The following is a 14,620-nucleotide window of genomic DNA, read 5'->3' as shown; positions in this document are numbered from 1 at the left end:
GTAGACTTTTGTTTGTCAAACCTTTTAAACACTTGATTAATATCGTAAGGTTTTTGTCTTTCTTTGTTTTCTTCTAGGGCTTGTCTAGCCTCTTCAAGGCATTGTTTTCTGACTTGTACGTCAGTTATTTGTTCAATTGCATCAAAGAATGATTGCTTAATCATTCCGATACTTTTGGTCTCAGAATATTCTTCAGAGGAAGAATATTCATTTATGGCATTTGTGACACAGTTGCATGCAACTGCATCGGGTTCAGAGTCACTGCTGGACTCAGTGTCTTGGTTAATTTGATTGACATCATAGAAAATTTCATCTTCTGAGTCATCTGAGTCTGAGTCAGACTCGGCAAAGATCTTGAATATTTTTTGTTGGGTTTCTTGATCAAGGTTCAGCAGGCTCACCTTCTTGTCTGCCTTGCAGTACTTTGCAATGTGGCCTAATTTGCCACAGTTAAAACACTTTCTTTTATCTGAACTTGTTGAAGGTTTGTCTTGTTTATCTTCTTGGGGTTTCTTGGATTGAAACCTTTTCTTTTTTGAATACCTGGGTTTTGTGTGGAACTCTTTTGTAGGTTCTTTTGAATATTTTTCCCTAGAATGTCTCTTGTTTTTAAACTTTGAGTGTTTCTTATCCTTCTTGTTTGAAGGGGGTTTTGGAACTGGGAATCCATATTGTTCACAGAATCCACCTAGTTCTTTGCAAGACTTAGTTTCTTTTTTCATTTGTTTTGCCAGTTTTAAATCTGTGCAAAGGGCTATGCCCTCTTCATGTATGGTATTGATTAGGTCTCCATAAGTGAGATTTCCATAAGGGATCTCACCATTGTTTTCTTTTATAAGTCTTTGTTTGATCTTCTCTGAGAAGACACTTGGAAGTCCAGTGATGAACTTCTCCTTCCAAAAGGGAGAGTTTGCATCTTCCCTGGTCAGGAATTTGGTCATGAAGACATCTTTATACCATTTGAAGTCGTGCAATTTTCTGCACCTTAGATTTGTTAATTGTTCGGAGGACCTATCTTTTAATCTTGAAGGGTCTCCTAAGAAGTACTTGGTTATGTTGTATATGAGGGTGTTGACTGCATCTTCAACAACCCTGCCATCTTCTAAGATTATAACTCCGTCTTCAGTAGTCTGGACGGTAGTCAAAATTTGGGTTTTTTGGTTAACGGTTAGGACATAGTCCCACCATCCTTTGAGTTCGCCTGTGAATCCTGAAGCCAGGAGATCAGCAACGGCTTGGTCAGATGTTTCTTTGATCCGGTAGGCATTTGCTACCATGGTCATTTCTTGAAGTTTGTTAATGATATTGTATTCAAACATGCCATCTATGTTTCATTCATAGATGACACCACTTTGGTAGGAGGCCTGGGAATAAATTCCCCTTTTCTTCATTTGAAGGTCTGGAAATGTTGGTTTAGGATAGGACCTTTGAAAGTTCTCTTCAATTATAGCATTTATGGTATTTGATTCTTCATCAAAGTCTTTTTGGTTTATGACTCCAACGGTTTTGGTATTATCTGAAACTTGAGATTGGTTTTGAGACTCTTTCTGAGGCGTCTCAGGGATGACTAAGGATTTTAGTCTTTGTTCAATTTCTCTTAAGGCATCTGTTTTGTTCAGGGCCTTAGTGTTTCTTTGGTTAATGTTGTAAGGGTTGAACATTGGTCTTGTTGAAGAACTTGGAAGGTCTTGTTTTGAAGAACTTGGTTTAATCCCTAGATCTGGGTCTGGAGGATCAGGCCTTTGTTGTACTAATGTTTCTACCCTGGATAATTATTTTCTTAGGGTTAGAAGGTGTTGGTTTGTATAATTTGATAAACCTATAAGTTTTTTCTCAGCCTCAGAGGCTCCATGTGTTGATCTAAATGGTGTTGCAGAAATCTCTGCTTCATTGATTTTTAGTTTGAGATTTGCTAAGGGTGGATGGACAGATTTTATGATCTCGTTTGTGTCTGTTATCCACATTGTTGCTGTGTTTTGGTTTGTATTCAGACTACCAAATGGATAGTCTATTTTGTGGGGGTTTGCATAAATCTCTAAGTAAGTAAAGAATTTTATATTAAACTTTTGACTAGTCATCAACTCGTACCAGTGTTTTCTAATGTTTGTTCTTTGTTCTTCAGGGATGGTTGTAAAGAACCAATCCTTCTTCTCTTTGTTCTTGGGAGATTCAAAATCTTCCCTAAACATTGGTTTATTAATTTGGAAGTCTTCTTCTGCGAAGATGACTCCGATTCTTGCATCTGGTGTTGGGGTTTCCATTTGAGAGTAAGTTGGTGATTTTGGAGGCGTCGGAGTTGAATCAGACTCCTGAGTCTCAGTTTGGGTTTCAATCTTGTATTCCTGGTACATCCCTTGCAGGATGTTTCCTTGTTGCCTAAGGCCAGTAAGGCGACTACTTTGATAACTGAAATTTGAGGGTGTGCCTGAGTACGAGGCTCTGGCAGGTTGTTCTTTAGGTTTAGAGGATCCTACAGGTTCCTTACCTTTCTGGGTATTTTGGGTTCTATTAAACTTAATGGAAACTTCTTCGTTGATGGTCTGAGTTATGTACTCGACCTCACGATTGTCTATTTGGGGTACCGGAATCTGGCACTGCACCTTCCATTCTTCAGGGAACGAGATTTCGTCCCACTTACAGGTTCTTGGGAGAATGGTCCTTGCATGTGCAAAGTCCGTCTCAATATATCTTGTTCGACCTTTCTCAGATCTCCTCAGGGCTCTAGGGCTGGAAATCTTTTTCATGGCCTTATACCGATGAACCACAGCAATTGGGATGGATCCAGGCTTCATGTTATAGCCATGGGTTTTGAGGTTGATTTTGAGAGCAACTAAGATGTTCTCATCTTTTAAACCTAGACTTATGTCTGGGTAACAATTGAAGTGCACTAGTCCGTAGCACATACTGGTCTCTATGGCTCCGATCAGGGAGTCGTCAAACTTGAGGAACCTAGTGTCTCTTAGAGCTAAGAGGACAGAGGTGTTGAGTCCTTCCCTGTGAAGGGGTTTGATTGCAACTTGAATTAATCCGATGTAGATGTAGTTATACTTTTGTTTTAATTCTTGGAGACTTTTGGGGTTAAGCAGGCAGATTTCCTACATATTTGGGTTGTAGTCTATTGTTTGTTCCACCATGTTGATGGCTTCAGTGAAGGTAATTAAGTCTTGTTTGTAAACTTCTTTGGTCGGAACTTTGGGGATGGTCCAGTTTTGGAGACTTCTATCTCTCTTTTGTTCTTCATTACTGATAACACTACAGTCGGAGCTCCAGTCTCCTAAGGTACTTGAAGACATTGTTCTGTCCAAACGGTCCATGATATGGGTACTATCCCCCCTTTAAAAGTGCATTTTACCTTTCTGAAATGGTTTAAAGCACTACCTAGTGTTATACCGGCTTCTCCCGAACTTACAGTCCCTCTGCCGCTTTCACCGGTTCAATGCTAGACTGTTAGGTACTATCAGACTTATTCCACTCAGGAAGGGAACTCGCAGGTTTAAGGGAAGTCAAGTCACAATATCACGAGCCTATTCTTTCAAGTGAATGACACTACCTAGTATATATATTTATTTTATTTTTTTTTATAATACATTAATGCAAGGTTGGGCTGGCCCTGCCAAGGCCTAGCAATTGTGAAACCCAGCCTGACCCTTCCTTATCCTCAGGCCGGGCTCAGGGCAAGTTAGGGTCGGATTAATTTGACACCCCTAGTTGGGAGAATGCACAATATTGTCTACAATATTGATACACATGTTATTACCCCAAAAAAAATGGGTACACATAGACATACACAAGAAGTGTGTGAATACAAAAGGAGATATCTTATTGAATTAGATTTTGAAATTTGACACGTGATTAATCTAGACCATATACTCCCTATCCAACGATCAGAACGGACATGTCATATGTCCAAGTGACAGAATAAATGTCTTGTAACAATTGAAAAAAAATAACATACCTTTGTGACAATAATAATTCACCATTTTCTTTAGTAATTACCAACCAAGGTTTTAGTTCATGGTATTGGCACTGGTATAAGTAGCCATGTACCAATACAGGTCAGCTGTATCAGTCCACATCAGGCAAATTCCATTTAAAGAAAAAAAAATTACCAAAAAAAAAATTTAACTGTATCAATCAATACATTAGGAAGCCATATTGGTTTCGATCACCACCGATACCGATACGTATGGCTGCTATGATACCAATACCTAAATCTATGTTACCAACAATTATCATGTAATTAACTTAAAAGCTTACTAAATATGAACATTACAGTTTAAAGCAAATGCAGTCAACTTCAAAATTGAATTGCACTAGACACGACTGTACAGTAAACATTTGATTTAATAGATCTACACAAGAATTTTGTGGAAGGCCATCGCATTTGGAATCAATCCTTCAGCTCTTTTTGGCATCAACTAGTAAGAGTCATCATCCGAGATTATTGTCAACAAGGAGTACTTAACTTTCAAAGAGATCCTGCCACCCTCTACACATAGCTTTGCACCGGTGACCACCCAATATCCAGGCAGGTCTTCCGGGCCCCTCACTATTTCCATTGTATCTAGGAAGTGTGACAGCTTTGGAGTCCTAGAGGGTAGAGGTGGACCCCCTGGATGCACAGCCGAGTTCACAATCACTTTGCTTGGCTTCTCAGGGGGAAGTTGTGTGCTGAACCTAGTGCTGATCAGCATTGAGAAGGCACCTGATTTCCGAGATGGTGTGCTAGGCCCAACCCACTCTGATCTACGGATCTTTGCAGATGCCACCATTGAGAACCCTAGTCTCAAGAACAGGACCTTCTTCACCCCAACCATCTTAACCTCGAACCAGGCCTTGGTCACTATGGAGGCAGCTTCATCATCTATACAAGCCCCATTGTATTGAACTGGTTCCGCGTATACGTGTGAAAATAACTTGCACTTCACGGTTTCAATATAGCCTCGATCGATCTGCTTCTCATTGGGCACGTGACTGTAATCATCAGAGAGTTGAATGCTCTTGGGAAGCATCTCAAGGTGTTGCAGATGGATTGCTAGATGATCATTCTTCCTACCTTCCAAGTATAGACGGATTCCAGTCACTGGCCGATTACCCGAGTCAACCTGCAATTGGTCAATTTAGAAACCAGAAAGGATCTAGAAAACTGGTGACTACCAATGTCAAATAAATAACTAAAAACTGGTTTCAATAATTATTTGGTGGAAAATCTTGATGTAACCAAAGTTGGTGAAAAAGAAGTAACGTTATTTTTTTGCTCTTTTAGTATAACACACTTGTTTCAATGAGTGTAAAACCAGTCATTTCACGTGTATTCGGAAAACATGCTAGACAATGAAGTTCTTGAGGATGACATAAAAGTAAGTCGCTTTCAAATTATTTTGAAAACCCTTTTTTACCCCCAACTCGAAGAAATTTTAGGAATAAAATGAGGAGCAATCAATGGGTTACAACTTCTCAAGTCACCACTTTTGTTATAAGAAGATGCACCCTTTATTAGCAGACATGGAGCTTAAATACATAAAGGCAACAAGGTGGAAAATATACATCTTTTAAAGCAGAAAAGTATCTTATTACTGATGGCTATGATATCTAATCACCACACTGCCAACATCTCTCAATAAGCGACATTGGAAAAATGCAATGGAATAGGAAAGACATGGTGGGTTTACAGAAACAATGGTCCTTTGGGTGAGCCCTTAGAGTAACATTAGAACTTCGAATAGGACGACAGACATTAGAGGACTCAACTTGTAACTCTTACCATACAAAGAAAGATTTGCAGTTTTGTATTAAAAAAAAAATGGGGGGGTACGATTTGGGCGGAAAGGTTTTTTTGCTATTTATTAGGTTGCTCATTGGATGATAAGGCTGAACCCATTTAATTGGGATGAGGCCGAGTTGTTGTTCATTAGGTTGCTCATTGGAGGATAGTTCTATTTTCCCAGGTAAGAAATGATGTACTTTGAAAACTGGATAACTTGTTTGACCATTTATGTGAGCTTAAAGTTATTTAAACAAAAAAAAAAAAAAAAAAAAACCTATAAAGTTCCATCATCCCATGGGTCATGCTAGCACACGAACAGATATAGATGTCAGTTATGGAAATATGGAAGTTCTATGCACTTTCTAACACATGGAGGTTCCCTAGTCTCAAGTATCATGTAATAGAGTTACCAATTTCTTTTACCACCTAATCATTATGTCAAAATTTCAGAATTGGGTCTTCCAGTACATTATGCTGAGGTTTAAAGTGGGGGTAACAGATATGACCATCTCATGAACAGGCAAGCAAAAAGACTACCTGCACCGTGTTAACATAAAGTTTGGGGCCCATGAAGGAGAACTGCAGTGCTGGTGAACCACGTATCTTGCGCCGAGGACCAAGAGGGAGTTCACTGTAAATGGGAGCCCATTGCCTGGGTAGCTGAAACTCGAGAAACTGATGAAGTTCTTCTATTGGAGGCTTATCTGCATGAATTACCAATTCTCATAAGATATGAGAGCCACTTGAGAGGAAAAAGGAAAGACAAAAATAAAAAGGTGGGGCAGATGGTTTGTCTTTGACACACCACAGAAACACACCTATACAAATTGGGAAAAATATCAACCTTGACACATAACAAGATGAATGCTTGAATAAAACGATCGATGCTGAAATTCCACAATAATAAAAATGAAAACCCCCACCCCCCCTTGGGGGTGTGGGGGGGGGGGGGTCACAACCTTTCATTTCTCATCCCCACACACATTAGTAAGGTTTTTTACTCTGATACTCAAAAAATAACTTGTGGTGGCATAAATCTTTTTTGTCTTGAAGGCCAATCACCTACATGTATGGCTCAACAATCATATGTTACAGAAAATTCTGGCAACCTCGATTTCTTTACAGTTTGAATGGGACAAGAACATTGGAAAGAGCCTTAAAACGATATTTTTGGGAAAGTACAGTCCAATGATGTGAGCTTTGTAAGGTTTGGTACCTGTTGGATGGATCTTATCAATCAGACAAGAAAAGAACTGACACAGATTCATCACCGAAATGGACTTTGTTTTATTAGGAATAAGTATAGGGTCGGATTCTATACATGTTGGGCCTTTGGTCCATTGGATTTTTAATTTAACAGACCACTTTTATGGGCCTAAAACATGGGTAGTAAGATTGCATACAGGATTTCCTTTTTTAGGACTTAGTTTCTTATACAAAGTTTATTTTTTTTAAGTTGTTTTGGGTTAGTTCAATCGAACCGGTTCTATGTGGTTCAATTTAAGTTGCAAGTAATTGTAATTAAGTGTTTTAGTTGATCTGGGTTAGGATTCTATAAGTCCAGTCCTAGTTTGAGTTTGTTTCCTTTATTATTTCACTTTCCTAGTTCCTTATTAGTTAAGGATTGGGTTGGGCCTTTTCTTTTTAGTTTAGGAGTCTTTTTGAGTCTTCTATATAAGTTTGTAAGGGAGGCCAGCATTGCACACGAATTTTGATGAATGAAAAGGCTATTGCTGCTGTCCTTCTCCATTGGTGAAGAATATCTTGTGTTTGATCAAGAAATACCTTGTGAAGGTAGATTGGTGTTTGATCCAATCGAACACCTTATGGTGTGAAGCCCGGTGGATTGTTCTAGACTTCTAGTGCTCTTGTTCTTGTGCTGCTATTCTTATACTGGATTTGTTGATTCTTTTTTCTAAATTCTGCCATCAAGAAGTAAGTCTGCAACTAGAGCTCTTGCTTCTAGAGGATCATATGAAGCAATTCGGCCGTTAGATCGTCTTAAGATTTTAACCACATGTTCATGAACCCTAATGGTAAACTCGATTTGAGTTTGACCTATTTCTGATCATTGGATCTTGAGATATTTCTGTTTTCCTATTCTGTCCTACCTTCCATTATAGCTACTGTTTAGACCTTTCTACCTGAATTGATTCTAATGTTTAAGCTACTGTTTATGTCTTTAACATTATTGTATCGATTGTCCATTACAAACCCTAGTTCCTGGATTCTGTTTTCATTGTTAAATTATTGTTTTACCCCTATTCCTACTAGTACTAGAATTACCTTATTATCTGCTGATTTAACAACCAGATTCGGTTCATACTTTCAGCAACTATTCCCTTACCCTTATACTAAACTCGATTGGAGTTATAGGACCGTTCAACCATCTGATTTTGCATTATTGATAACCTCCCCAAATCTGGAATTATTACTCTATGAAAAGATCTTGTTTGGCTACTGTTTTGATCATTCAAATTCAGTACTAAATTAAGAACACTTTGCTGATGTCCCATCTCAGGGCATGTTGGGTGTCCTGGAATTATTTGAAGTTCATATCTTTCACACAACAAAAACTCACAAAGAAATTTTAATTCATACAACAACTCAGCCTTATCCCAACTAAATGGGGTCAGCTACATTGATCCTTTCCCTCCAATCAGCTCTATTTGAGGTCATATTTGATACAAGGCCTAAGCTATGCATGTCTTCCTCACCACTTCTCCTAAGGTCATTTAAGTCTGCCCCTGGCTCTTTTAGTTCCTTCAATCTGAATCAAATCACTCTTCCGTATTGGAGCATCCAGAGGCCTCCGTTGAACATGGTCATGCACCTCAAATGACTTTCTCGTAGCTTATCATGTATTGGAACTACTCCCAAACCAGTTCTAATATGATCATTCTTTACTTTATCCTACCTAGTTTTCCACTCATTCATCTCAACATCCTCATTTTAGCTACAATGAATTTATCTATACGATGCTTCTTAACTGCCCAACATTCCGCACCATACATCATAGTCGATCGTATGATTGTCCTATAAAATTTTCCTTTAAGTTTTAAAGGAATACACCGATCATACAACACTGCAAACGCACCTCTCCACTTCATCCATCCCATTTTAATTCTCGGTGAAACATCATCCTCTATATCACCTTCTTTATTTATGATTGAGCCAAGATACCTAAAATAATCACTTTGCGGAATCTCCCTGTCATCAGTTTTCACCACCTCATTATCCGTCCTAATGTAACCAAAGTTACACACCATATACTCCATCTTCGTTCTATTTATCTTAAAACCTTTTGAATTCCAAGATTGATCTCCATAACTCTAATTTGGCGTTAATCTTTGCTTTTGTCTCTTCCACCAAATCAATATCATCAGCAAAAAGCATCACCAAGGAACTTCATCTTGAACGTCTCTGGTTAAATCATCCATGATAAATGCACCCAAATAAGGGTTTAAAGCTGATCCTTGATATAACTCAATTGTAATTGGAAACTTACTACCTTGGCCCCCCACAGTTCTTACACTTGTCACTGTACCATCATACATATCTTTAAGTATGTCCAAATATTTACTTGAAACATTTCTCTTCTCTAGTACTTGCCAGATTAACTCTCTAAGGACTCTGTCATAAGCTTTTTCTAGGTCAATAAAGACCATATGGAGATCCTTCTCACAATCTCTAAATCTTTCCATAAGTCTCCTAATAGGTAAATAGCTTCCGTCATGGATCTTCCTGGCATAAATCCAAATTGGTTCTTCGTAATGGTAGTTTCTTGTCTCAAGTGGGTTTCAATAGCCCTCTCCCATAATTTTATAGTATGACTCATTAGTTTTATGCCTCTATAGTTATTTTTATCTCTGAATATCACCTTTATTTTTGTAAATCGGAACCACAATGTTTCTCCTACATTCATCTGGCATTTTCCTTGTGCTCATAATCTTTTAATTGATAATGAAACCTAAATACACACACAATCAGGAGTTGGACAATAACATAGCTAGGATAGTCTTACCCCCCCCCCCCATCCTTTGGGTACATAAATTGGGAAACATAGTAATCAAATAAATAAAACATGAAATTCTTTTGATATAGCTGGTACACTTCCTTGGGTCAGAAGATTGTTCTTCCATTCCAAGTCCAAGAATAAATTGCACTGTGTTTAGACCAAAGGGTTCTCAATATGGTGACAAGATGAAACTGGTGCTCTTGAGATAGCCATACTCACATCGGAGGTAAAGATTTACTGCATGGCTTAGAAATCCACTACCCCGTACACCACTCAAAAGGGAGGTTATTGGAACAAAAGACATTAATATCACATTAGGAGACTGTGATATGGTTGAAATCCACTCATTATGACTTTGGCCATTATTAATACCTCCCTTCCTGACATGAATGCTTACGATATCCTGCACAGAAGGAAAGGAACATCAAATCTATAATAGTTAAAACTCTCCACCAGTTGCAATTCTTCAAAACTGCGGTAGAAATGAAGAATCTTACCTCCTTCTTTGAGTGAGAAACAGTAGTTGATCTAATTGAGTTTGCAAATGCAGTATTAAGTTCCCAGGCCACAAACTGTTTATCCTGAAACAATGCAGATTGGGGAGATTTTAATCATTTGTCTACTTATTCTTTCCGCTGTAGAATAACCCACTAACAACTATCTGTTTGTCATAGAAATAATTTATTCTTGTTTTTCTTATATTATCACAATTTCTAATATCATCTACCAGATTCCTAGACCTTCCACGCATATTTTTCAATAAATTAGCATTTCTATATAAACAACATGATATGTTAATTTGTTTATCATTAATTAGGAAAATAGTAAAAAGAAATATCACTATTTTATACACAAAAATTTTTCTCACAATTCAGAAACAATTTCCTTTTTTATTTTTTAATTATTTGCATAATTTTGTCAAGTATTTGACAAGATTCCACTAAAACTGATCCCAATGTGCAAATAAATTATTGTTCAGAGGAATTCAACTATTTATACCTTCTACAACTCGGGGTAGACTTGAAATTTTGCCATTTCCATACCCTTTTTCCTTTATGTTGTTAATGTGTTCAAATACTGCATTTCCTTGCCATCTAGTAGGTTGTTTTTGTCAGCTAATAGCTATTATCTAATCTAATAAGCAAGAGAAGTATTAGGATTTATCCTAGACTCATGCACTATTACGAGTCAAATGCTTTCCTTTTCTTCATGAATAAAATCAATTGAGACACAAATGATTTCTTCAATTGTGGATCCAAAGAGTAAAATAGCAAGTGCACATGCTAAATTTATAATGATTAACCAGAGCAGAAAAAAAAAATCTCAAGGTGGGTGGACATGAAACTGCATGTTCCTTGGACCCCTACATTTTTATATGTATCATCTTTTACTCTCACCATTTAGCTTTTCTCTCTCACCCGTTCATTGTTATTGTATGATTAAATAAAATTACATTATTGGACAAATATGTAAGTTTCAAAACCATGTATGATATACCTTTAGTTTTCTTGATAATTCATTAGAGCCTGAGTATAAATTTCCATTGACATCTTCAGAGAATCTCTCATCGGCTGACTCCTTTAACAGTTTCTGCACTTCCATTGGCTGAAGATTTGAGTTTTCTAGCTGCTTAATATGAATCACATCTTTACCTCCCATCTTTACTCCAACAATAACATGAGTACCATATTTCTCAATAAACCTGGAAAATTATGTTGTTAGAAGAACTCAAAACGAAGCAAGAACAAGGGGGTAGGAACTTGGAAAGTTGGAATTCAAACCGAAGTATAAAATATGAACAAAAATTGCATTCCAATTGAAGTATGAAATTTAAAATTTAAAAAAAAAGAATCTCAATTACAGTTTAGCAAATAATTGATGTTCCACCTTCTTTTCAGAGAAAGGCCTCGTTCCCCAAAGAATAAATAAACTACAAATCTACAAGAAATGTAGTTCATTACCCCTCCAGAAAACAAAGGGTATGTAAAATCCAAGTAACTTTCAGATTACAGGTTATCATTGCAAAACAGACAGAAGTTTCTACCATTTGCAAGATATCCATGATGCTTATTTATTTTTGCTTGGAATGAGTCGAATTGAGATATAACTGGACAATTAGTTCCTTGTTCCATAATCCATGAAAATAGCAGAAGATGATTAACAACCTTGCAATTATTTGAGCTTCTGTAGGCTAGGTAACAAGGATATGAACAGGGACATTAATGCCACCATCTGATCCAACACAGATTCAGGGTGTCCAACTCAGCACAATCGGTGAAAATTATACAGTCATGTTATAGAAAACATTAAGTCGACGTCATATGCAGACACAGGGTATCTAACACACAAATGTTGCAAAATGAAGTGTCCTTGTTATTTACTGGCAATAAGAAAATCAAATCACATAACAAGGACATAGTTTTGCTCCAACAGTACAAATTACTTCATCACACCAGAAAAAGAATTATAGCTCATATAACAATATAATAATCACTCCTCTGTTCACAAATTATCATGTCTGTTGGACTTACATTATGTAATGTGTTTATGAATTGATTTCTGCTCGCATCTTATGTACAAGTAAAAAACTATGCCCACATTCAGTCTATGTATGGAACAATAAAAGGGTATTAAGTCAGACGCCCCCCCCCCCCCAAAAAAAAAAAAAAACACAAATCTACAAAGAAATGAAATAAGAGAAAAAAAAAGACATAAAAATGCAATCAATTGTCAGAGCTGCGGTAACCTTGTTTGTTCCCAAAATCTTACCCAGCAAGAGCAGCAGCGTCCCATGATGTTGGAACTTCTTGTTTCACATGTTCATTCAGTACTATTGGAGATCTTGCTAACTCTATATTATAAAGAGTCATGAACCATCCATCAAAAGCAAGACTTTTTGTGGCTGTTGCATCCTTCGGCCAGCACCCTTTGAAATTAAACATTGCATTAAAAAGGCCCGAGGGGATTTTACCAGTCAAAGATAGATCGTGGTTGAACTGCTCTGACATCTGGAACATCAGAAAAGGAGAGAAATATCAAGCTTTACGCGGAAGAAAGATTGAAGAACCATACCAATTTCTTGATCAATTTATGTAACAGGTAAAAAAGAATCTCAACAATAAAGGACCGCAACAAACTGTGTTTTAAAATCGAACGGAATTAGTAGAATAGAATCGGTGATCAACGCTGATCCTGATTAACCCTGACTCTTCGCTTACTAAGTCTGACCTGGTCTGACCAGATCGGCTGAGTCTAATTCCTGTCGATTCCGAGACGATTGGAATCAGAAATCATGTCAGAATCGATGGAGACTGACCCCGAACCAGATTCTAGTTTTTAAACCTTCGCAACATAGTTCAGAAAAACGAGAATGCGATCACATGAACCATGAAATCTATACAAAGGAACAAAAGGAAAAGGGTCAAATCCAGTATCATTAGAACGAATGCAGCTCCAATAGTTGTAAAAGTCACTCATTTTCTTCGTTATCTGATTTGCGATATTCAGATCTAGCATCTAAGCTTTATCCTACTAAACTGCAATTCACCCCCAAGCCCTCAAAGCTAATTTCCAGTGCCTTTCATCGCCATGACCATTTTCATCTGTCTGTGTTTCAGTAAATCACATCACCGATTTTAGGAGGATAAGTGTAGCTTTCTAAAATTTTCACTTCTAATCTACTTATATTGTACTAAACGAAGATCCTTGGCAAGATCCTTAGAAAGAAAGTAGTCTTCATAAGCAAAAAAAAAAAGGGAGGGGGGGGAGGGAACAGAGAACTGACCTGATGGAAAGAAAGAACATCAGAACGAAACCGCGTGCGCTCTCCCTTATCGCACTTGATTGAATTGGGTACATTAGGAACAACGATACCACAAGGCAAAACGAGGTCACGAGCTAGGGTTTCATCGAGCTCGATCAAACGTGAATTAAATGGACCAGACTTGCAGTAGGAAAGATGGATATCACTAGATAGATCGTAACCAAGACCAATTACAGAAACTGCTCTCTCAGCTGCAGATTCGGGAGTCAAGAGACTCGCATCGATCGCCATCGTCTATTCCCTCTCTAAAAGGAAAGAAGCTTATTCTTTTACAAATGAAATCCTCAGAGATTAAGAGGAATTGAACTGCAAAAGTCTCCGATAATGAGCTGTACTTGATGAAGGAAGAAGAGTAGAAGAAGAAGAAGATGAGGAAGAAGGCCATGGAAATGGTCATAGCTATCAAAGCGTACGGTCTTCTTGTTCTTCTTCCTCAACAATTAGACTGAAAAAGAAGGCAACTGACCAACTACGTTAGTCGTTAGGACTTTTTGGACCGATCGATGATTTGACCAAATAGTGGCGGCTTGCTGATCGACAGATGCACTACCGCGTATCCTCTGTATCACACTGTATCCAACTATAAACTATTTATTTATTATTTATTTATGGGGAATTATTCATTTTATTTTTTTATTAAGTAAAACCAATGAGAATTAGAGTCATGACCTTTTGATTATGAGATATTAATTCTTGGCAACTGAGATAATCCCTTAATTTATAGACAAATTATTTGGATTTATGGTAGAATCTTTGAATTAGTCACATGTTAAATTTTTTATTATGTTCAAATCTATCATATATTCTACCCAAAAAAAAAAAATCTATAATATATTACCCATCTTCTATTGTTTTTTAATTTTATGTTTAATATATAAAATTAATTAATATTTTAAATAAATTTTCCAACCTTTATCACGAGGTATAGAAAGGAGACCATAAATATCTACCTCTTATTATTATTATTTTTTTTAATAAAAATATCTCCTCTTATTGAGGAATGATTGAAAAT

At 37.2% G+C, this 14,620-nt stretch overlaps 1 protein-coding gene across 2 annotated transcripts; it reads right to left on the bottom strand.

The window, feature by feature from the left end:
- Window positions 1-4,380: 4,380 nt before the first annotated feature.
- LOC122640525 (MACPF domain-containing protein NSL1) lies at window positions 4,381-13,920 on the bottom strand. 2 transcript variants are annotated; one of them, XM_043833740.1, is made up of 7 exons: window positions 13,570-13,920; window positions 12,555-12,793; window positions 11,283-11,487; window positions 10,283-10,366; window positions 10,005-10,188; window positions 6,305-6,471; window positions 4,381-5,111 (listed from the first exon to the last, which is right to left on the bottom strand). In XM_043833740.1, exons 1-7 carry the CDS (start codon window positions 13,837-13,839, stop codon window positions 4,419-4,421), a joined length of 1,842 nt encoding a protein of 613 aa, XP_043689675.1. In that variant the 5' UTR covers window positions 13,840-13,920; the 3' UTR covers window positions 4,381-4,418. The 2 variants fall into 2 exon arrangements, with proteins under 2 accessions (XP_043689675.1, XP_043689676.1); XM_043833741.1 differs by having other exon boundaries at window positions 4,381-5,105.
- Between the last annotated feature and the right edge of the window lie 700 nt (window positions 13,921-14,620).

This window comes from Telopea speciosissima, chromosome 9 (genome assembly GCF_018873765.1).
Source record: "Telopea speciosissima isolate NSW1024214 ecotype Mountain lineage chromosome 9, Tspe_v1, whole genome shotgun sequence".
Classification (NCBI taxonomy): Eukaryota; Viridiplantae; Streptophyta; class Magnoliopsida; order Proteales; family Proteaceae; genus Telopea; species Telopea speciosissima.
This window is presented reverse-complemented; position numbering and strand designations above follow the sequence as displayed.